The 23,196-nt window shown below is 40.6% G+C and overlaps 1 protein-coding gene and 1 long non-coding RNA gene across 3 annotated transcripts in view; one reads left to right on the forward strand and one right to left on the reverse strand.

The window, feature by feature from the left end:
• CDH17 (cadherin 17) overlaps positions 1–23,196 on the reverse strand; it is an 81,449-nt gene that overhangs the window by 25,488 nt on the left and 32,765 nt on the right. The window contains exons 4-11 of the mRNA XM_012438613.2: positions 17,918–18,052; positions 16,876–17,014; positions 14,420–14,578; positions 14,112–14,311; positions 11,211–11,342; positions 10,749–10,899; positions 5,256–5,471; positions 1,627–1,703 (exon numbers count right to left, since the gene is read on the reverse strand). Of these exons, the coding sequence (XP_012294036.1) occupies positions 1,627–1,703; positions 5,256–5,471; positions 10,749–10,899; positions 11,211–11,342; positions 14,112–14,311; positions 14,420–14,578; positions 16,876–17,014; positions 17,918–18,052 (1,209 nt within the window). The remainder of the gene's footprint in view (positions 1–1,626; positions 1,704–5,255; positions 5,472–10,748; positions 10,900–11,210; positions 11,343–14,111; positions 14,312–14,419; positions 14,579–16,875; positions 17,015–17,917; positions 18,053–23,196) is intronic.
• On the forward strand, positions 8,089–19,427 carry LOC105707600 (uncharacterized). 2 transcript variants are annotated; one of them, XR_001105115.2, is made up of 2 exons: positions 8,089–8,239; positions 19,231–19,427. It is a non-coding gene; the product is annotated as an uncharacterized LOC105707600 (long non-coding RNA). The 2 variants fall into 2 exon arrangements; XR_002479020.2 differs by lacking the exon at positions 8,089–8,239 and adding an exon at positions 15,882–16,144.

Below are 23,196 nucleotides of genomic sequence, written 5' to 3' on the forward strand. Positions count from 1 at the left end.
CAGCCTCCCGAGTAGCTGGGACTACAGATGCGCATCACCACACCCAGCTAATTTTTATATTTTAGTAGAGACGGGTTTCACTATGTTGGCCAGGATGGTCTCGATCTCTTGACCTCATGATCTGCCCGCCTCTGCCTCCCAAAGTGCTGGAATTATAGGCGTGAGCCACCGTGCCTGGCATTACTTCACTTCTATAAGTGTCAGTTTTGTCATCTGTCCAATGTAGACAATGATAATAGAACCTACTTCATGTTTGCTGTGGGCATTAAGGGAGACAATACATGTAAAGCTTCTAAATGCCTGGCACATAGCAAGTGCTCAATAAGGAAAAGCAACAAAACACCCTATGGAGTAGTTGTGTTACCATCTCCACTGATGAGGAGCAAAGGCTTGGAGAAGTTAAACCCACTGAGGGTCACACAGCTAGTGGGTCACAAGATTGGGATTCAAAGCCATGTTTGTGCAACTCCAAAGCCTGTGCTCTTGAACACTGGCCTAGACCATCTCCCACTCTTCTAAAAGTCCTCTAGATCATTTCTCGTGGCATCATGCTCCTAAAGAGGGTTATAAGTAGGGTTCAGGAGAGAGGATCACAGCATTGAAAGAAGTAGGTTCACTCTCTCTGTAACTAGATAAGTATTTCAGCTCTGAGACACCAAGTACAGGATTCTTACCCTCAATCTAAAAAACACTGTCTCAATGAAAGGCAGGAGGTCATAAAGTTAGGAAAGGATCAAATGCCCAAGAGAATAGAGGCTAAGAAGACATGAATTCTTTATTTGATGCCTACTGAACCTCAGTGCCTGTTACACAAGACATGTCCACTCACACCTCTTCCCACCCCCATCCCCCTCATAAATCAGTTCCCTTCTTTGTCACAGCCTTGTCCCTGTTTTGATTTATGAACATCATCACAAGGCTCTGGGCTGCCTCATAACTGACTTTAAACATGACATAACAGTCTAGTCAAATGGGCTTCTTGCTCCTTCAAAATAAATAAGTGGGGACTTCCCTCCTAAGGGAAACAATGATAACGTCTTCGCCAAGTCTGAAGTCCATATCAATGACAAGAAAATAGTAATTTGTATTTTTCTTGAGGTTCTCAACTGATTTTTTACTTTCCAATTCGAATTCTCTCAAATGTCTTGGGCACATTTTTCTTTGGCTTACGTCAGAGATTCATTTTTTCTTCTCCCTTTCTCTTACCCAATTATTACAAATTAAATTGCCAATATTCCAAATATTAAATTTTTGACTAAAAATACTTGAGACCTAGAAGTAATCTATTTATTGTCCTAATACACAAAAATATATAATGACAACCTGCAAGCCGCCATTCAACTTTTTTCAATTTGACAAAGATTGTGGTGGTTGTTTTTAAGCAGCCCTTGGAATAAATGAGCTGTTGGCAGGAGTCTATAAACAGATGTTCCCAGACACCTATAACAGTAAATGTTAGTGTTCCCCGAAGAATTCCACTGAAGATGGCATCTGGGTTATTGGTGAGCTGACCAAGGTTACCCGTTAAGCCTGGCATTTTTCCTAACTACTTTCTGTGTCTTCATCCCAGAAGAAGGGGTCAAGTAATATGAACAAAGTAAAGAAAAAACAATGACAGCTACTCACATCTGATTTTTCGAAGATGGGGATCTGATCGTTGATGTCAATAACATTGATTTGCACAGAACAAAGAGTCTTGAAATCTGAAAATCAAAGTCATAGGTCATAGAAATTTTCACTGAAAATCATGTATTAAAATCAGAAATCCCCAAGAAAATACTTGGGAAGTGAAATAGCCACAATTTTGCAATTGACATGCAATTTACGCAGAGAGTGGGTTATCTGCTTCCCACCTGTACCCAAGTGGGCTCACCAAGTGTGGGGCAGGGTGGCTAAAGATAGATCTAAGAGAGATTTTTCTGGGTTTTTCATTGCTGTCCACCTGCCATCTTCCTAAGTAAGGTTAGGTAAGGTTTGTTCCTTAGCAGGATGGCTTCTTTTTGTGAAGCAGTCTTTTTCTGACTAATAAAACTTATGTAATCTTCAAAGTCCAGAGCAAAACTCTCCTTCCAGAAAGCCTTCTCTGAGCATCCCAGCGGCTGTCTCTCCTTCTCTGAACACATCCATCCTACAACTGCTCTGCCTTCTATGGTGGGGAGATTCAAGGGCCTGCTCTCTCCTCTCCAAGTAAGAGAGGAACCGGTACAATTGGCCTCTTCACAAGTCTGGCTGCCCAACCTGCAGGAAGCAAGGTGGGGACAGAGGTAGCTCCTGGAACCCTGGAGAAATCACCCAGGCTTTCAAGGATGGGTTTCACAATTCCAAGACCTAGGGAGATAGCAGCTTCGGCTAGATTCCAAATGTGTGTGGAGTGCAGGTGGGGCAGGATGACTGGGGGAGAGAGAACGAGAAATAAAATGACAGATTCTTTGTTGGCTTGCTATTGTTCTAACCGAGGTGCACTGTACTGCATAATGGTTAAGAGTCTGGGCTGGAATTCACTGTTTGGACTCTGGCTCTGTCACTTAGCATATATGTGACAGATAAACAGTTTATCTATAAAATGTGAATAATAACAGAACTGAGGTTTTCATCATAATACAATTGTTAGCGGCCTCTATATACCAGCAACTGTATTGCTTTACCCGAGTTATTCATTCATCTTCATGGTAACTTCACGATGTAGGTGCTATTGTCATTTCCATTTATTTAACAGATGAGGAAGCCAGGCAATAGAGAAGTTCAGGTAACCTTACTAGGGTCACACAACTAACTAGTGGTGGAGCCAGGATTCAAACCCAGAGGCGCCCTTTGCCCTTGCAGCCACTGTCCATTCCTCTGTCTGCTCCATAGCCCAAGGGACTGACCTTATGAACTGCATCAAAGCACCTCCTCGCCCTGAGGGTAACAGTTGGGTTCTGCCAATGGGAGACCTGGCAAGAGACTGGAGGGAGGACAGGAGGAACGTGGCTGGGGGTGTCATGTCCCCGTGCCAACAGCCCTCTTATAGTGACAGGCACAGGCCTTGGTCCTTTGGGGGATGTTCCTTTCACTGGCTCCTTCAGGTTTTAGGGCAGAAAGTGCTGCTCACTGTGCTTCACACCTCCTGTTGGTTTCCCTCAACCCCGCCCACAATAACCTTTGCAAATAATCCCTTCTTTAAACTCTTTGAGGGGAGCCTCCATTTCCTGCTGGGATCCTAATATTCCCAGGTAATTTAATTCTAGAGCTGGTGCTCAGTGTACTGGACATGATCCCAGGAGCAGAATCTATTTACAACCCAATTACAAGCAAGTGGATATTGATTAAAGTTAAATCTGGTTCTCAGAACGTTTGTAGACAAGAATGGCTGAAGACGGGAGTGGTGCCAGAGCCAGAACCACCTGGCTCACCGCTCTGCACACACCTTGTTTGGCCAGCAGTGGGCCTTCTGGGTAAGAGGTCCTTGCTGGTTTTATGTAAAACTGTGTTCTCTAGCCTAGTCTCTAATTTTCTGTAGTGCACAGAATGTTTAGTTATATCAACATACACACAGATTTGAATATATTTTATAATCTAGTCCATAATTTCTACAGATGTACTCATGCAAATAAACAATTTGTAATCTGATGTCCACTTTAAACTCTATCTTCAAACTTCTGCAGGTCCCCATGCATTTCCACGTGGATCCCCACTCTCCCATAAGCCCTACATGATTTTGTAACTTGTCATATTCATCCTTCAAAGCCCAGCTCAGAGACACCTCTTCCAGAAAGCTGTACCTGTTCTCTCCCTCCACTGAGTCACTTATTTCCTTCATGGGCTAACTTGTACAGTTCCTTGCAATTTTAATGACTCATGTGTCTATCCCCTCTACCAGAATGAGTGCTCCCTAAGGACAGAGTCATCTATGTCTCCCCAGTACCTTGCATGGTGCCTCAAATAGGTAAATACTGAACAGCTGCTGAAGGAATGGACTGCTAATAATGTGAAAGTGTTAGCTCATCGTGGATAGGGAAGATGTATTATACTTACATCTGTTTCATCTCTTAACATAATGCTAGACAAATATTAGGGCCTTAATATTTGTCAAATTACTGGGTTTCAAACATTCCGCATTGGGGACCTACTAAACCTGGGTTCTACTTAATATCTCAATATTCCTGTAAAGGAGAGAAATGTGAAGCACAGTGTGAAACATTTGTTTGTTCTCCATACCTGTGTCAGTCTGTGCCTGCCAGCCGAACAATTACTGAATTATGTGGTAATTGAAGATTCAGTGAGAATCAACTCAAAGAACCATCTAGGGATCTGAGTGCCCTTGAAATGAGTCTGTCTTTGAATCCAGGTATTTTGTGTGTCTGTGCACATTTGTTTAACAATGTGTGCAACTGAGAATGCACAGTTTTTATCAGATTCTCAAAGGCTCTTGTGACCCAATGGAGATTCAGAACCACTTGCTCTGCAATTGTGTAAGGAGTATAGGGAAGAATGTCTCCTGATGGTGTCAAATGGCCAAATAGAAGCTGAAAGGATAAGACAGAACTTCCTGAAAGATGCACTTCTCCTCCACTTTCATACAGTAGAGCCCTTTCAGTCTGGAAGCAAGAATTGGGAAATACAATTAGTTTTCCTGTTTGTGATCAGGGTCTGCAGAATGTGCCGGGTAGATGTTAACTGACGACAGCCTGCTGCTGTGCTCTGAAATCCATTACCACATTCGCACTGAGACCTCCCTTCTCTGGGCTGTCCACAGCCAGTCACTGAAGAAAGAAGAATGGTAAGGCTCCTTAGGCTCATTCTCAAAGACACTGAACTCCTTTGACAGCCAACTTTAGTTTCCCCAACAGCTGTGCAGAGCTTTCCTCAGACTGTTCTAGTCTAGGACATTCCCACCAGCCTTCCTTCCCCGTCCCCCTTCACTCAGGGTCAAGCATCAGGCTTGTATTTTGGTCTGATGGCTCTCCCAGCCTTTTCTGTGCCCTTCACCACTTTTTCTCACAGGCTCCCCTCACCCCCAATAAAATCCTCATACATTTAATCTCCTTTTGGCATCTGCTTCTCATAGGACCCAGATCGACACAACAGCGGTGCCTGAGCTGCGGCTCTGGCCTTTACGATGTTCAACAGCTCTGTGTTATGTGTGTTTCACAAAGGAAGCAAAGAATGTATAAATGGCATCATTCTATAACATCCCAGACTTTAGGGCAGGCAAATAAGTCATAGCTAGAAGGAAAACAATGATTTGTACTCAAGACAGCGGATGTGATACTAACCTTTGTCAGACACTGCTACCGTTAAGTTATACTGAGGAGTATCTTGCTTCTTCAAGGACCGTTTAGCTAACTGTAACATTCCAGAAAAGTTTTCGATTAGGAAGAGTCCGTCCATGGGAAGTTTGGGAGTTTGCTCCACAATACTATAGGTTAAAAAACTATTGGCAGTATTTTCTTCATCCCTGTCATGTGCGGTAAGGGTCCCGATACTGCTACCTATGAGGAAGAAAAGAAGGAAATCCAACCATTACGGGCTCCATTAATCTATTAAAATAGTTTCACTGGATAAGCACATTCCTAGAAAACCCCATGAATAACTTTGGATAGCAGACGAACATTCTTAGATTTATTTTGGTTCTACCCTATCATGATGTAGGAAATAAGAATAAATAAAAGGTTCCTCTTCAAAGCTTTCCTTCTAATTCACTATGAATAAATAACAGTTTCTTCAAAGATTAATTTACTTTAAAGCTTTTGCTAGTAATCTTAAAGTAGCTGTTAATCTTAATAAATAAGTGTATCCTGTGTTCTTAGTTCTTATACTTTAAGCTAGATATTTGCCCTGACATGCCTGGACAAGCCCAGGCAAGTCTTAGGTCATAGCTTATTCCCCTTCCTAATTTGGAAATATTATCCCTTCTGTAAGCATTTCTCAAGTTACCTCCTCTTTTTCTTTGTTCTCCTCTGCCTTTACCTCTTTAGAAAATTTCCAAGTTTTTAGCCAATCAGGTCAAGTATAGAATGTAAGGTTCCATTCCGACCAATGGAAACTGGACACAGCAGTAGGGCAATTACGTCAGGTTATGAAAGTTAAAAATGTCCCTGTCTCCTCTATTCAGGTGTGCTCTCATGGCAAGACTGCCAGTGAGTTGCACCCTTCCTGCAGGAAGTAAAACTAGCCTTGCTGAGTGATCCATTGTCTTGGTGTGGATTTTTCCCAATGTTATAAACCTGTTTCCAACAATGTAATGGGTTGAATAGTGTATTAGTTAGCCAGGGCTGTCATTAAGTATCAAGGATTAAACAACAGAAACTTATTTTCTCATAATTCTGGAGCCCAGAAGTCTGTCATCAAGGTGTCACCTCGTACTAGGTGTCACCTAGTACTCCCTCCCAAAACTTCATGTCTACCAGAACCTGAGCATGGGACTTATTTGCAAATAGGGTCTTTCCAGATGTCACTAATTAAGGATTGGGAGATGAAATAATCCTGGATTTAGAGACAGGCCTAAATCCAGTGACAGGTGCACCTGTAAGAAGGGAAACACAGAGATGCACACAGAGTGGGAAGTAATAGGAGGAGGAAGCCAGAAGATGGAGTTATGCTACCCTAAGTAGTCAGGGAACACCAGATGCCAACAGAAGCCAGAAGAGGCAAGGAAAGATTCTCCCCTTGAGACTCTGGAGAGAAAGTGGCCCTGCTAGCACCTTGATTTCAGACTTCCAGCCTCCAGGACTAGGAGGGAGCAGATTTCTGTGGTTTTAAGCCACCAAGTTGGTGGTGGTTTGTTGCTGCAGCCCTAGGACACTAGTACACATGGCAAAATCACTAAACAAAGAGAAGCCAACCCTAGGTTTCTTCTAAGCAACTTCATGGATCAATCGCAGAGACTGACTCTACCCCAAAGACAGCACAGGGCAGAGACCAGGTAGGATCCTCTCTGCTATGCTGTAGTTTGTGGTTCTAAGTATTTTATTCCTGTGAGGGTTTCAGTCCAGGGAGTTCTACAAGCCAATGGCTATGACTTGATACCCAGCTCTGGATGAGTTCTGACAGGTTCCAGACCATTCTACCCTGGGAGGTAGGAATTGTGGGTCTCTTTATATGCAGCAAGAATCCCACGTAGGAACTCAAACTTGAATTCATCCCATTCTAGGAGTTACACCCCACCCCCCATCCACTGACCCAGTTTGCATCCACTGACACATATGGAAATTTTGAGGTTTTTTGGTTTTGGATTGGGGGAGGAAAAAGAAAGTACCCAAGTTATGTCTACAGTGGAGCTGGACACATGCAGTTATGTCTCATGGGCTGCGTGCAGGGAACATGAAAAGGAATAGGACAGAAGAGAATATGTATCTAGTGCATATGGCATGCATATGCCCTTGCAAGAAAAGTATCTGTGTGCTGGGATGAAAGAGCATCTTACTCAATTCTGTGGTCTTTTGGTATCTCAGCAGCCCTGCTGTGGCCCTATCCCCTCAGCAGGTGAGCAAGAAGCTGTTAGATATAGTGAACCCCAAGTTTTTCTTCAAAGAATTAGTATGTCAGCATGTTCAGCTCTCTTATTCTTTCATTCTCCATTTTAAAGTTTAACTTCCTTGTAATTTCAGTAAACAACGTTTTCCACCAGTTCTAATCAGTAGTTCACATCTGTTCCCCCGGTCCCCTGATCCATCCTGACTCATTCCAGTCACCTGCTCTGGTCACCTGCTTTGACCCCTGGTTACCTGCTCTGACCTGCCCGTAGCCATCCTGTCAGCCAAACTACCCACCCCACCACTCATATCCCTGCTCCCTTTAAAATAGCCAATTGGAATTAGACTAGACTGTGTTCTAACCCAACACAGCAGTAGGGGTGACCTTGGTCAGGAATAAGTACCCCTTCCTTTCCCGTGTCCAGGTGTGTGCTCACCATTGTTCCATCTGTGAGCCGCACCCTTCTATAGAAGTAAATTGCCTTGCTAAGGAAATTTATATTCGAGTGCTACTTCTTTTGTGGCACCGAAAATTTTACATACAACAAAACTGAGGACACTGTCTTCCTCTCACTCCACAGGAAACTTCCATGCTGCCAGAGGCACCAGGAGGACTGCGGGCATCAGAGGACACCCCTCACTGGGAGCAGAGGACCTTTTGGATCAGTTGGAAGTGAAAGGAGAATCATGTCTCTGAGTGACTGAGGCCAGGAACAGATGGCAACTCAAACTGATACAGGAGTATACACAGCATCTCTTGGAAATATGCAGACATATTTAGGGAGGTGAGGCTTTTATGAGAGTCTAAATTTTCTGTATGAACATATAAGACTTGGGGACAAGTGGGATTCAAGTATAAATGTTAGTGTTGCTATCACTTGGGGACATGAGTCCCACAAGATACCAAACAGGAGAATGTAAATACACTGGGGAATGAAAAATATATGTGTGTGTGTGTGTGTGTGTGTGTGTGTGTATACACACACACACAGACATATATATACATATAAATGGGGTCGTGCTTTGTCACCCAGGCTGGAGGGCAGTGGCATGATCTCAGCTCACTGCAACCTCCACCTCCCAGGTCCAAGCGATTCTCATGCCTAAGCCTCCCAAGTAGCTGGGATTACAGGCATGCAGCACCATACCTGGCTAATTTTTCTATGGTTTTTTTCTTTTTTTTTTGGCGGGGCGGGGGGTTGGTTTTTAGAAGAGACAGGGTTTCACTATGTTGGCCAGGCTGGACTTGAACTCCTGGCCTCAAATGATCCACCCATCTTGGCTTCCCAAAGTGCTGGGTATGATTATAGGCGTGCACCTGGCCTAACTCAGTATTTTATCAAGGTTTTATTTGTTAATATTTTCACCTACGCATGTCCTGTCAGCTCAGCTAGACAGTAAGTCCCCACGGGGAAGGAGCAGTCTTGTACCTCTCTCAGGTTACATATATAGAATATGCTCCATTCATTTATAAGAATTCCTGGTCCACTAAAGACTCTGAAGTATTTTTACAAAATAAATTCTCACCTTTAGAGAGGCAAATAGCATGCTGAGCCCCCTTCAAAATTTATTCTACCAACGATGACTTCTTCAGTCTCAGAAAACCGGCATTATCCTCTTCCCAAATGAGGTAGGTGCCTCTAAAAGAGCTCCCAGCAATCCCCGTATCTCCTGATATTTGTGCTTTTTCATAACCCCATCCTTTTGAGTGCGTGCTGGGCTTAGCGACTTGTTTCTAATGGCAAAAGTGATGGGATCGCTTCCAAGATTAGGTCGTAGAAAGACTGACTTCCATCTTGCCTGTCCTTTCCTGCTCTGCTGTGCTTCTCTCTCCTCATCTCCCCTTCTCTCTCAGAACTCTCACTCCGAAGTAGAGGTACCCAGCTGAACTGCACCCAGATTCCTGACTCACAGAAACTGTGACATAATACATGTTCGTTGTTTTAAGCTGCCAAGCTTTAGGGCAATTTGTTTTGCAGAAATAGGTAACAAATGCACTAAATGTTTGATCCAATGTAAAACAGGCTTGAGGTGTCATGTCAAGGTCAAGAAAGGTTGTCAAAGATTTTCCACCTTTATTCAGTCTCACAGACCATCCCAGATTTCCCAAAAGTGTGATGGCACACGTGTTTGTTGGCTATTGTGACACATTCCATTGTTACACAGTTGACACTGTGAGAAGATTCTTCCTTATAATGAACTGAAATCCTTCAAGCTGGCATTAACTCTTCCTGTTGTGGCAAGAGTTGGAATAAATGAAAGAGAGGAAATACAATGACACAGAACACACTGATGATAGGCAGCCCACACGACACCTGACAGCAAGAAGAAAAATAACGAGCAGTGTGAGGAAGCCACTTCAGCAGCACCACCAAGCCTCTAGGGAGGCACCCACTCTGTCAGAGGTGTGTCTAGTGAGAGGTGGAGGGACCAAAAGAAAATGTGAGCCCATCCACAAGGCATATGAGGATCTGTCCACAAGACAGCAAAGCTCTAGAAATGATAGTCGTAAGAGGCTGCTACACTTGGAAGCCTCTGAAATGTACACAGCAAAACAAAACAAAACATTTCAAGAAATGCCAGTCGCTCAGTTAAGGGGCTCAATGCCAAGGAGTAAATAGCAAGCACTGTCTCAAACCCAGAGAAGCCATAAAACTCCCCGAAATTATAATGTTCTTATAGGAGCTGTTGTATACAAACTAACAAGCCATCACAGGACACAGTAAAAGAAAACATAGTTAGACAAAGCAAAACTGACAAAAACAGAGAGACTTGGACTTCATGCGGCAGCCTCTTGAATTATGTTATCAGCTTCTTAGAGAGGGAGGCCCGAGGGTCAAAAGTCAGCTTCCATTGGTATTGCTTGCGTATTGCAGGGTGTCTGACTTTGGGTGTAAATGTTTAGATTCTTTGACAAATGTGATGAGATTAGATCTCTTTTAAATGAGATTAGAGGTCAAATAATATGTGGGGAAATCCTGCAAATGAGATATCCCTATACACATATACAAGATATTAGTGTAGGTAGTTGTGATACTAATGAGAGTGGTAAGGATAGTCATAGCAGTGATCATTGTAGTAGTGGTAGTGGTTGTTATAAAAGCCCCAGTTTAAGAATACTACTCAGATACTGTTTGATCCCAAATATGGTACCTATGTGACTCCCAAGGTGCAGTCAACCTCTGTGCTGTGCAAGACATGGATTATTGACCCAATAAAATCTCCTGCCTTTTACCCAACAGAGGAGAGAAATGGAAGGCAGTTACACAGCATTAGGCAGCTCTCGTTTCTTACCCAGTCGTTCATTCTCCTGGACCTCAAATACGCTTACTGGTGATGGACATGTAGGTGGATTATCATTAATGTCTTTAACTTTTACACGAATTGTCAGCGGGTATGAAAGTGCTTCTCCATACTCATCCTTTGCAACTGCATAAAAAACATACTACAACAGGAAAGTCAGAGTTAAGACAAGACTCACCCACCGCCCTCTGCAAAAGGCAGGGAAAATAGCTGTTTCATTTCTATGTCATTTACTCCCTTATTTTTAATTTACTTAAAACTGGGAAATAAGAAAAACTGAGAGGGATCAGAATTATCTGAAAATTATCATGTCTTTCAAAACCAATAATGTGCTGAAGTCTGGAGGGGGTGTGTGTGTGTGTGTGTGTTTTAAGTAAAATCCATTTTGCTCTCAACTGTGGATGAGCATGGGACTTTGTCTTATTGCCTGTGAAACTCTTCTCTTTTACTCACTGCATCCTTTTCTTCTCGGTCCAGGGGCTGAGTCACGTAAATATCTCCTTCCTGGTCAATTGAAAATGGGAATCTTAGCCACTTCTCTTTGTCAACTAAGGAATATTGTGCACCAGGATCATTCCACCGCACCTACAGGACCCAAAGTCAATTGTGAGGAAAGCTACATTTGGACAGAGAGAACTGGAAAGGAAATAATTTTCTGGTTCTCAGCTAGAAATCTCTGACAACCTTGTTTGTGTGTCTGTGGTTTCTTATAACAACTGAATTACATTTTTCACTTTCAACCTAAAATAAGTCTGTTCCCCGCCCCACCCCCACCACCAAATTATATTGCTCAAAAAAAGCACACCAGCAAATTTTTCTTCTCTAAAGCAATTCTTCACGAACCCTCTAAAGGGTTTCTGGGTTGCTTTCTTTTAAAAGTCTGACTGTGAAAACTTCCTATCCATGAAACATCAATTTAAGAAACAAAATGTACTTCGTAGCTGGCAGTGTCTGAGGACTAAGCCGTGATGTGTGGTAAGCATCTAACACTCACCAATGAAGATGAACAGGGGCAGTAGGGGCCACTCTAAAGTCCTCTCCATGCCATTAGGTAAGACAAATGATACAAAAATAAGGACTTCCTTCCCTAAATATTTAGTCTTAGAGACTTCAGAGATGAGAATAACTGCCAACTTCTAGGGTTGTTTGTAAACAACCTGGCAAAAATAAAAAATAACACAAGTAAGACCAATCTACTGGCTATATAGACAGAGCCTGGTCTCTCTGATATATTAATAATGTTTACTGAGTTTGCCACATGGCAGACACAATTCTAAACATATTTATGTGTTATTTCATTTAATCTTCAAACAGTCCTATGAAGTACAGACTACTGTTATGAAAAACTAGGGCGCAAAAAAATTAAGTGACTCACCCAAGGTCCTACTGCTTCTTGAAATTTCCACAGTAAACTATCCTCAGAGCAGCCCGAGAAGGTATCACGGAAGCAACTCTGTCCCTTCCTAATTATTTAAGCATCACCCATTGTCCATGCAAAGACTAACGTCTTGGTTCTAAAGGGAGCTCCTCTTGTGTCCTAAAAATTCACCCTGAGTTCCTTTCATTCTCTTGAGCTATGCTCTTTCTCTCTCTTCTCCTGGATTTTATAATACCCAGAGCATTTTCTCCAGGCCTGAAAATTGGGTAGGCACTCTAGAATGTTTCCTTGGCAGCCCCAAGAGCCACTAAGCATACGTTCTTTGCAGCACTTACAAATCCCGATGAGGGTAACCTGAATAATAGCTAGAAAGACTTTAGTCTAGGCCCCCAATTGGAAATTTTCATGGTAATGAGTGCTGACATGCTTTTTTTCTAACTGGGAAAGCAGAATTCTTCCTGCTGTTGTTCCTTTCCCCCACCCCCTGAAGTTGAAGTTCTTTAATTCAACATTCAATAAAGAAATAAATAAATGCCCCTGGGCCCTTCCCAATAAATATGATGGGATAAGCCATTCCAGGGCCCCTCAACAATAGTAGCATTAAAAAAAATTTAGGGGAACTACAGACTAGTACTACTTTATAGTATTAATATCTTTTAATATCTAGTATTTTATTTACTTTTACAGATACTATCTCAGTTAATCTTCACAAAACACTGAAGTATTATACCTACTTTATTGATGAGTCACTGGGGCTCAAAATAGTTAAGTGACTTGTTTATGATCAGTCATTCAAGTAATGGGACGGGAATATGATTTTGTTCATCTGCTTCCAAATCCAGGGATCCCCCACCAACCCACAACTTTCATGTCGAGGAATCTCCTGGGCTTCCAGAAAATATCAAATCTGGGTGGGGTCCAGAGTGGATTTCCAGGAGCTAAGTAGGAGGGGGCCCAGGGTGAGAGCACATGCCATGGAGGTGGGGAAGTAGGAGCGTCTGAAGGGAGGGGAAAGGCACACACAGGAGATAGAAGGCCAGGGTGAGGGAGTTTCCAAGTGGAAAGGTTCCCTACTATGATCCCTTTTACCCCTAGCCAGTCCTATCTCTGTCTCTCAGCCTATGATGGGGCAAGTCTATTGGGTCAAGATTTTCTTCCACAATAAGAAGAAGCAGCCTTTCAAAACTATTTGTAACCCCCAGATCAAACCATGTCCAAACATACAATGTTTCCACCATATATGACCCACTGCAGGGCAGCCATATCCCACACTCACAGGGAACAACAAACATCACTTCTGTCTACTTTTAAAGTGAGGGTGAGGGAAGTTCTCTCTGAAAGCAAAAATGTATATCTGATGTAGTTTGGATGTCTGTCCCCTCCAAATCTCATGTTGTAAATAATCCCGTGTTGGAGGTAAGGCCCTGTAGGAGGTGATTAGATCATGAGGGCAGATCCCTCGTGAATGACTTAGCATCATGCCTTTGGTGATAAGTGAGTTCTCACTCTGAGTTCACATGAGACCTGGTGTTTAAACATGTGTGTCTCCTCCCAACTAACTCTCTTGCTCCCACCCTTGTCATGTGATCTTGCTCCCCCTTTCCCTTCTGCCATGATTGTAATTTTCCCAAGACCCTCACCAAAAGCAGATGCTGGAGCCATGCTTGAACAGCCTGCAGAACCATGAGCCAATTAAACTTCTTTATGAATTACCCATCCTCGGGTATTTCTTTATAGCAATGCAAAAATGGCCTAACACAATATCTGCATCCAAGTTTTCTGCCAATGATGCATGGTCAAGTCCAGTGACTCGGGGCCAGGGCTATATAATGTGCTTTATAATCATGCTATGCAAAAATGTATCTAATAAATGTATCAGTGAAGACCGTGAGGGTGGGTCTCTACAAAGTGAGGCCATTAATCTAGCTGGCTCTCAGTACTACCTCGGTACTCCTCTACTTGGGCTTGGGTACTACCTGAGTGATTTTGATGGGGTGAGGATCAGTCGAGTTTTCCACCATCTCCACGGGTTCTGGTGCTTTCCAAATATTCTCTGTCACTATGATATCCACAGATGTGGTATCACTGAAGGAATTCTCACTCTGGCCGCCCATGTCCTTCACTGAGACCACCAGATTATAGGAAGGATTCTTATCAGGATCCAATTCCTTAGCTCCTATGAGAAGTAAGGGAGAAGGGAATAGGAAGTGTCTCTGGAAGAAACAGACCCAACTACTTCCTTTTTCTGACCGAGACAGTCCTACCAGGGCACCCCTGAACGTACCTTCTCGGGTAAGAGAGATGCCCCCAGTTTTGTTGTTGATCTGAAAGTACATGATATTGTTGATCATGGGAAGCTGGATAACAATCTGGTAGTAAAGCTGGGCATTGGGAGTGGCTGGATCATCCAGGTCTGTGGCGTTGACGTACAAGAAGGGCTTTCCTGTTTAACAAAGCATACCCAGGAAAAAGATATTAATTGAAACCCAAACCAACCATAGCTACCTTTTTCCTTCTAAAAAGTGGAGATAGAATGGGAAAACATATGATAATTCACACCAGTGGTGAAATAAAAATTTGTCCCACTCCCCTTCCCTAAAATAAGATTTCTCAAGGTCTGGTCTAAGACCCTCTAGGGGTCCCTGAAACTGTTTCAAGCGTTCTATGAAGCTAAAGGTCATGTATGTGTAAATGATCCATTTAAAGTACAAGATAATTTAATGAATTTTAGTGTAAAAGAATGGAAAATATGGCATTGATATTGATTTCACTTTGCAACTAATATTTAAGAAACCACCATTTATTGAGTTTGGGTATAGTACTAAAGAATGTCCAGTTACCTGAAAATACTATTAAAATATTCCTCTCTTGTCCAACTGCATATCTGTGTGAGGCTAATTTTCCTTCATATATTTCAACCAAAACAGCACATGGCAACAGAATGCATGTAGAAACAGACATGAAAATCCAAGTATTTTCTATTAATCCAGACATTAAAGAGATTTTCAAAGATTAAAGCAATGCCATTTTTCACTTTTTGTCTTGAATATACAAGTATTTTCATAAACATGTTGATTAGTGTTATTTTAAATGAATTAATAATTTTTTAAACTTCGAATACAGTAAATGTTGATAGATATAACCAGTGATGTATTAGAGACAGCTAATGAGACTCAGTTGTTGAATTTTCAGAAATTTTCTGCGTCAGTTAACACCAATGGTCACTCTCAATGGGCCATGGTAGGAGTACTTGCAACATGGAAATTGGAAAATTCTACAAATCAGAGGTTTGTCCCCCCAAGAGAAATAGTTGTTAAGCCTTTACCAGGACTCCACTGAATATAACCCACGTATCTAAAAGTTCTTTGGAGTCCTCAGTAAATTTTAAGAGAATATACAAGTCTTGAAACCAAAAAGTTTGAGAACGATTCCCTAGAAGATTCTATTCGTGAAGAGAGAAAAGGTACAGACTGGAGGTCTGGAGGCTTCACATTTAGCAGAGTCTGTGTGAGTCTTTGGTATGCAGCCTGAGAGACAGGGACATTGCTCCACATAATAAAGTGAAGTGAATTTTTTTCCTGAATTATTGGAAGCAGGCATTGAAGAAAGAGAAGGAAAAGATGAAGTAACTTAAAGAGAAGCTTGATGGTGGGATGATGCAAATGGTCCCAAGTCTTGATTAGTATTGATTTTAAATGAGTATCTTTTTAGATTTCTAATACAGTAAATATTGATAGATAAAACTAGTAATGTACTAGAGACAGCTTATATTTCTGAGAACTCAGAAATCTAATATTCATTTATGTTGTGTGCATTGTTAGGAGGTGATGCTCCTTCCCAGGAGCCTGCTGGACATATTGATGCCTTATGAAGGGCCCTTGTGGAAGTGCAAGGTAGAAGGTCAATGTGGCATAGAGAAGGGCTGAACCATAACTGGGACACAAGAGAAGAAAAGAGCTGGAAACCACCAGTGACAATGGCAATGGGGCTTCCTGAGAAGATAAGGGGAGTAAGTTCACCTTTCTAGAGTGTTCTAGAGCTCTGAGGTATCTTAAAGCTCACCCTAGAAAACTGTTTTTTAACTAGAGGTAATTTTTTTTTTTTTTTTTTTTTTTTTGAGACAGAATCTCACTCTGTTGCCCAGACCGAGTGCAATGGTGTGATCATGACTTACTACAGTCTGAATCTCCTGGGCTCAAGTGATTGTGCTGCCTCAGCCTCCCAAGGAGCTGGGACTACAGGCGTGTACACCACACCTAGCACACTTTATTATTTTTTTGTACAGACAGGGTCTCACTTTGTTGCCCAGGCTGATCTCAAACTCCTGGATCAAGTGATCCTCCCACCTTGGCCTCCCAAAGTGCTGGGATTTTGTGCCCCCCAACCCCCAGCAGAGGACATTTGGCAATGCCTGGAGATATTTTTATTGTCACAACTTGGCAGGGGAAACATAATGGATAGAGGTCAGAGGGATGTTGCCAATCATCCCACAAGGCACAGAACAGCCTCCGATCAAAAAAAGAATTACCAGGCCCAAGATGTCAACACATAATGCTGCGGTTGAAAGACCATGCTCTAGAGCAATAGAGATAGTGAAACAACTCACAGATCAGTGTGAAATGTAGGTAAGATAGTAAGTGCCTATTCAGTGACAGTTGCAGCTATAAGCCACCAAAGTCTGCCCCTTCCACCTGACACCCTTCCATCTTTCCATAAATATCTCTAGCCCCTGCCTGTTACCTGGGCGAGAGTTCTGCCTTACTGAGCCTTCATACTTTGACTGGAGAAACGTGGGTCGATTGTCATTGATGTCCTTCACTTCTATGGTAATGGGGACTGGACCCTCCACTATAGCTCCACTAGCATCCAGGGCTGCAACCTGATGTTGAGGAAAAGGAAAGCATGTTGATGAGACTGGACTTCATGTCACATGCCCAAAAATCATTGGAAGGAAATTAGAGCTCAAAGAACCAATGGCCTGGTGACTGTAGGAGAGAAAGAACTCATAAAAGCCTAAATTGGGAGTGCTAAAATGAAGATTGTATCAGTTAAGCCTGGCTAATCATTACGGTGACTTTCTAGCAGTGGGGTGTGCTGGACACTGAACATGGGTCTGTTCTGGATGGCTGGAGTCCATGAAACAAGGACACTTTGACCCCTGAGAATATGAAAGTGTGTACTCTTCCAGAGCCATTTTGGTGGTCAGCCTGCAGGGCCCACAGCAGAAGTACCAGATGGAAAGCTTTTATCTCACTCTTTTTTCCATAGTTAGCTTTCTGCCTTTACTAGTTATTTAGATACCAACCGTGAAAACTATAGGAGAATGAATGGGAGAAGGATCTTTTTAGTCAGCTTCTGGCTATCGGTTCCTTCTGCTTCTTCCAATGCTCAAAGGAGCTCCATCCCAGCACTGATGCAGCCTTCTTTATGGGTCTAAGCCAATGCAAGGGCCCCAGGCAGATACCACTGAAGTATCAGAAACATGTTGACTTTTGATCCAAGTACCTAAGCATGGCCTTATTTGGATAAGTAATGCTGTCAGAGGGTCCTGGCAATGTAAATGGGGTTACTCTGGTTAAAAAGCCTAAAGAAAAGGATATGTTTGTCACACCCCTCTGTAGTTGGTAAGAAATGGACATATGAGGATTGCAAAAGCATGCCATTAATGTAAGGAAAGCTTTAACTGGAGTCTATGCAAGGGAGGAAGGTGCCAGCAATACTTCCAGAACAAAGGGTGCTCAGAGAGGCTGGAATTAGATTCCTTTGCCTGGTGTCAGTTTACCTGGAGATTATGAGTGGATCTTGCTTCCCTGTCCAAGGCTCTGGTGTAATACAGAAGTCCATCCTGTTCTATCATAAATATGTTGTCTGTCTCCCCAGTTAGTTCAAAAGTCACAGCAGGAGGATTGGCCTTAAACTAGTTGGGGGGAAAAGCAAAAAATAGATTAGGCTGTAAGGGAAAAAACAATGTTGTGGAATTTGTAAAAGGTCACCAATTTCAGGTAAAATTTTCATTGCTTCAATTACTGAATAAGAAATCCTCAATTTTTAAAGCAGTGCCTTCTAAAAGTTTGCTTGCACAATAACTGTGTAACATTCAACATATATTTTCCTCAAGAAACAGTATATAATATGATTCAATACATTGACAAAACTCACTGATGCTTTAAATCGTAGCTGGGATTAAAAGAGACTTTTTGGTAACATCTGAAATCTATGACATTACTAGCTTCTAAGAAACATTAGAAGGGGTAGCTTTCTTGCTAGGATAAAATGTCATTTAGCACTACTAAAAATTGTGTCAAAGAGTAATAGACACATTAATGTTAAGGAAAGTTTATAAGTGGCTTCAACTTAATGCAAACGCTATGTAATAATCTATTACTTTTTCAGAAGTGAAGAAAATACCAACCACCATATTCATAGATATGGCTATATCACTTTTAAGACCACGAGAACAGAAAATTCACATAAAATGAAGAAAACATAAAAGTCATTCAACCTTATTAAGTTTTACTATACTTTTATATATTTTATTAACAAATTTAAAACAATATCAGTGTTAGTATGGATGAAAAGAAACATTGATGGAAATATAAATTCCTATAAACCTTATAGAAATAACTTGAGGCACAAAATTTTATACCCTTTGATAGCAAACATTACTATATAGAATTTACCATAATGAAATATTTTTTTCAAACAAGTACATGCTTGTAGTGTAAATAACTTTATTTATAATACCAGTAAGGTTGAAAACTCCTAAATGGTCAAAAAAGGGACAGCAAAATTATTACGGCACATAAACTTGACAGAATATTAATCATTAAAATATTCATTCTACTAATTATGAGGAAACATAAGAAACAATGATGTGAAGTAACAGAAGTAAATTTGAGAGTAAATTTAGACTGATTGTTATAGTACCAAAAGAATTCATGTCAGTAGGCAAGAAATGGAATTAAAAAAAAAATACAAAATAGTTGATGCGTTAAATGGGTAAGATTATAAGTAAAAAAGATTTTGTGCATCCTTGCTTGTTGATATTATATTGTTTATACAATAAATGAAAGTGTTGCTATTTTATGTTTTCAGAAAAAGACCTGGACATCAGTGGGAAAGGTGGAGTAAGGACCTGCAGAAAACTGCTCCTCCATAAAATCAATGAGAACACTGACAAAAATTATAAATATCATCTTTTTCAGAATATGGGAAATTAACCAGATGCTTGCAAAATCCAAGGAATGTTTGTTTAAAAAAAGAAAAAACAACTAAATATCAGTGAAAGCCAAGCTTTGTGGTGTTTTAATGCATCCTAATCCCATGGTCCTTTCCTAAGATCTGAAGCAACTTTGAAAACAACAGCCTCATGCCAAAGTACCATGGAGAGGGCAAGAAGTGTTTGTATCTTCCCAAAAGCTCCATCACCAGAGAACTATCATTATCTATGCTGTTAGCATTTCCCTGGGAACACCTACTCACAGGCTTACCTTCATTTGACCTGACTCAGAATTCACACACTACACACAATTTTTCCCCTGGGGCATTTGTTGAAAACAACCATCAGCAATTGTTCAACACTGCAGTTACCTGAGACTGTGATAACAGTTGAAGCAAAGAAGCAGCTGACCAAAACACTTAAAAGAGAAAGACTGGAGTGGTGGTGGGGGTGGGGGGAATTTAAATTAAAAAAGAGAGAAAGCCAGGAAATGAGATGTCCATAAGGGGCTTTGAAAATCTCTAATATATTCCTGGCAATCTATAAAGCCACCATCATGAGCAGGGCTGTGCACATGCCTGGGAAGGGCCTGAGGCCCTAATCCCTCACCTCTGGCTGACCTGGAGGCTCTGCATAAGCAGAAAGGGAAGGCTAAGGCATAGTTGTAAACAGCCTGCCACACAGTTGAAGGTGTGTCTCAACATGCACACAGTGCCCCTTGGTAAATGCCAGGAGACTTACTGGCTTAAGGCATTTAGGGAAATCTCTATCTAGTCATTAGCTGAACACCAAGCTAACTAAGCAGAGACTTCAGTGGCCAGACATGACAAAGAATACAGACTTTACAGAATTCATTCAGGAAAGTCACGAAGCAAACAAACAGCATCAACAACCAACTCTAGGAAAAAGAAGATATATGATTTCTAGAGTTGCCACATCACATTATTTAAAATGTTCAGTTTTCAACAAATTATGAAACATATAAAAATATTAAAAAGTTAAGTCAATAGAAACTGTCCCTAAGAAGCCCAGATGTTGGATTTACTAAAGATTTTAAATAATCTATTTTAGATAGATTCAAAAACTAAAAACAAATCTCAAAAGAAAGTTTGAAAACAATGTCTCATCAGATATAGAATATTGATTAAAAATAGAAATTTTTAAAAATAGAAATTCTACAGTTGATAAGAATAACTGAAAGGAAAAATTCATAAGAGGGTGTTCAAAAGCAGATTGAACTAGGAGAAGGAAGAATTTGTGAACTTGAAAACAGATTAATAGAGATTATCTACCCTAAGTACGGAAAGAAAAAAAAAATGAACAGATTCCCCAGGGACCAGTGAAACACTATCAAGCAGACAAGCACATACATAATAATAGTTCCAGAGGAAAGGAAAGGGTAAAGGGAGAAGGAAGATTATTTGAAGACAGAATGACCCAAAACCTCACAAATTAAAGAAGAACATGAATCTATATATCCAACAATCAATGAACTCCAAATAGAATAAACTCAAAGAAATCCAAACATAGTCACATCATAAATATTTGAAAGATAGAGAATCTTGAAAATGCATAGACTGATCACATACAAAGGATCCTCAATAAAATTAACAGCTGATTTTCCATGGAGATCAGAAAGCAGTAGAATGATACATTCAAAGTGCTGAAAGAAAAACAGTGGCCAAGTAAGAATTGTAAATCAACAGAACTATCCTTCAAAATGAGAATAAAATTAAACTATATTACTATCAGACAAAACAGACTTTAAGACAAAATTTCAGAGACAAAAAAAGGATATTCTATAATGATACAAGCGTCAATCCATCAAAAAACCATAACGATTATAAACATATATGCACCTAATGAACCTCAAAACACATGAAAGAAAAGCTGACCGAATGGAAAGGAAATTAAATAATTCAACAATAATAATTGAAGATTTCAAGACTTCACTTTAAATAATAGAAATGAAAATTAATAAGGAAACAGAAGACTTGAACAATACTATAAACCATTCAGAAGCTAACAGACACCCAACACTCCATCCAACAAAAGCCAATCACATGGAACATTCTCCAGGATAGGTTATTTTTTAGATCATAAACAAGTCTCAATAAATTTAAAAGGACTGAAGCAATACAAAGTATTTGACAACTGAATAAAATTAAATAGAAGGAAATTTGGACAAATCACAAATATGTGAAATAACATACTCTTTGGTCAAAGAAGAAATCAAAAGGGAAATTAGAAAATACTTTGGCCGGGCGCGGTGGCTCACAACTGTAATCCCAGCACTTTGGGAGGCCGAGGCGGGTGGATCACGAGGTCAAGATATTGAGACCATCCTGGTCAACATGGTGAAACCCCGTCTCTACTAAAAATACAAAAAATTAGCTGGGCATGGTGGCACGTGCCTGTAATCCCAGCTACTCAGGAGGCTGAGGCAGGAGAATTGCCTGAACCCAGGAGGTGGAGGTTGCGGTGAGCCGAGATCGCGCCGTTGCACTCCAGCCTGGGTAACAAGAGCGAAACTCTGTCTCAAAAAAAAAAAAAAAAAAAGAAAAAAGAAAAAAAAAAAAGAAAATACTTTGATATAAATGAAAATGAAAAGAAACACAGCATGCCAAATCTTATGGGATGCAGATAAAGCAGTACTTAGAGGAAAATCTATTGCTATAAATGTTTAAAGTTAAAAAAGACGAAATGTCCAAAATAACCTAATCTACTAAACACACACGCGTGCACACACACACACACAAGAAAAAGAAGAATAGCAAAGGAAGCAGAAGAAAATAATAAAGATCAGAATGTAAATTAATAAAATGGAGAATATAAAAGCACAGGAGAAAAGCCAACAAAACCAGAGTTGATTATTGAAAAGATCCACAAAAGTGACAAGTTTTTGACTAGGCTGACCAAGAAAAATGAGGTAAGATTCAAACAACTAGAATCAAGTATATAAGAGGACATAATACTGTCAACCTTACAGAAACAAAAAGTATTAAAGAGTATATTATGAGCAATTGTTTTCATCTAGACAAGCTAGATGAAATGGGCAAATTTCTAGACAGACAAAAACTAATAAAACTGACTCAAGAACACACAGAAAATCTGAATAGAGCTATAACAAGGGATTGTGTTAGTAATCAATTTCCACACACAGAAAAGCCAGAACCAGATGGCCTCACTAGTGAATTGTACCTAACATGTAAAGAATAATTAACACCAAACCTTCAGAAATCCTTCCAAAAACTAGAAGAGTAAGGAACACTTACTCAGCTCATTCTACAAGGCCAATATCCTGATACCCAAACCGGAAAAAGTTAATGTAAGAAAGCTTCAGACAAATATCTCTTTTGAATATAGACACAAAATTTGTCAATGAAATACTAGCAAACTGAATCCAGCAACATATGAAAAGGATTATATACCATTACCAAGTCAAAATTATCCCAGAATACAAAGCTGGTTCAACATATGAAGGTCAATTAATGTAATACCCTATATTGATAGAATCAAGGACAAAAACCACGTATTTCAATAGAGGCAGAAAATCATTTGACAAAATCCATCATCCTTTCATGATAAAAACACTCAACACACCAGGAATAGAAGGTGACTTCTCAGCCTAATAAAGGACACCTAAGTAAACTCCACAGCTAACATTGTACTTAATGGTGAAAGACTGAAAGCTTTCCCCATATGATCAGAAACAAGACAAGGATACTTAATCTTCCCACTTCTATTTAACATTGTACTAGAGATTCTAGCAAGGGGAATGAGACAAGAACAAGAAATAAAAGGTACCAAGATTAGAAATAAAAAGTAAAACTATCACTCTT

The sequence above is a fragment of the Aotus nancymaae genome, unplaced genomic scaffold (assembly GCF_030222135.1).
Source record: "Aotus nancymaae isolate 86718 unplaced genomic scaffold, 86718_ANA_hifiasm-v0.15.2.pri h1tg000036l, whole genome shotgun sequence".
Classification (NCBI taxonomy): Eukaryota; Metazoa; Chordata; class Mammalia; order Primates; family Aotidae; genus Aotus; species Aotus nancymaae.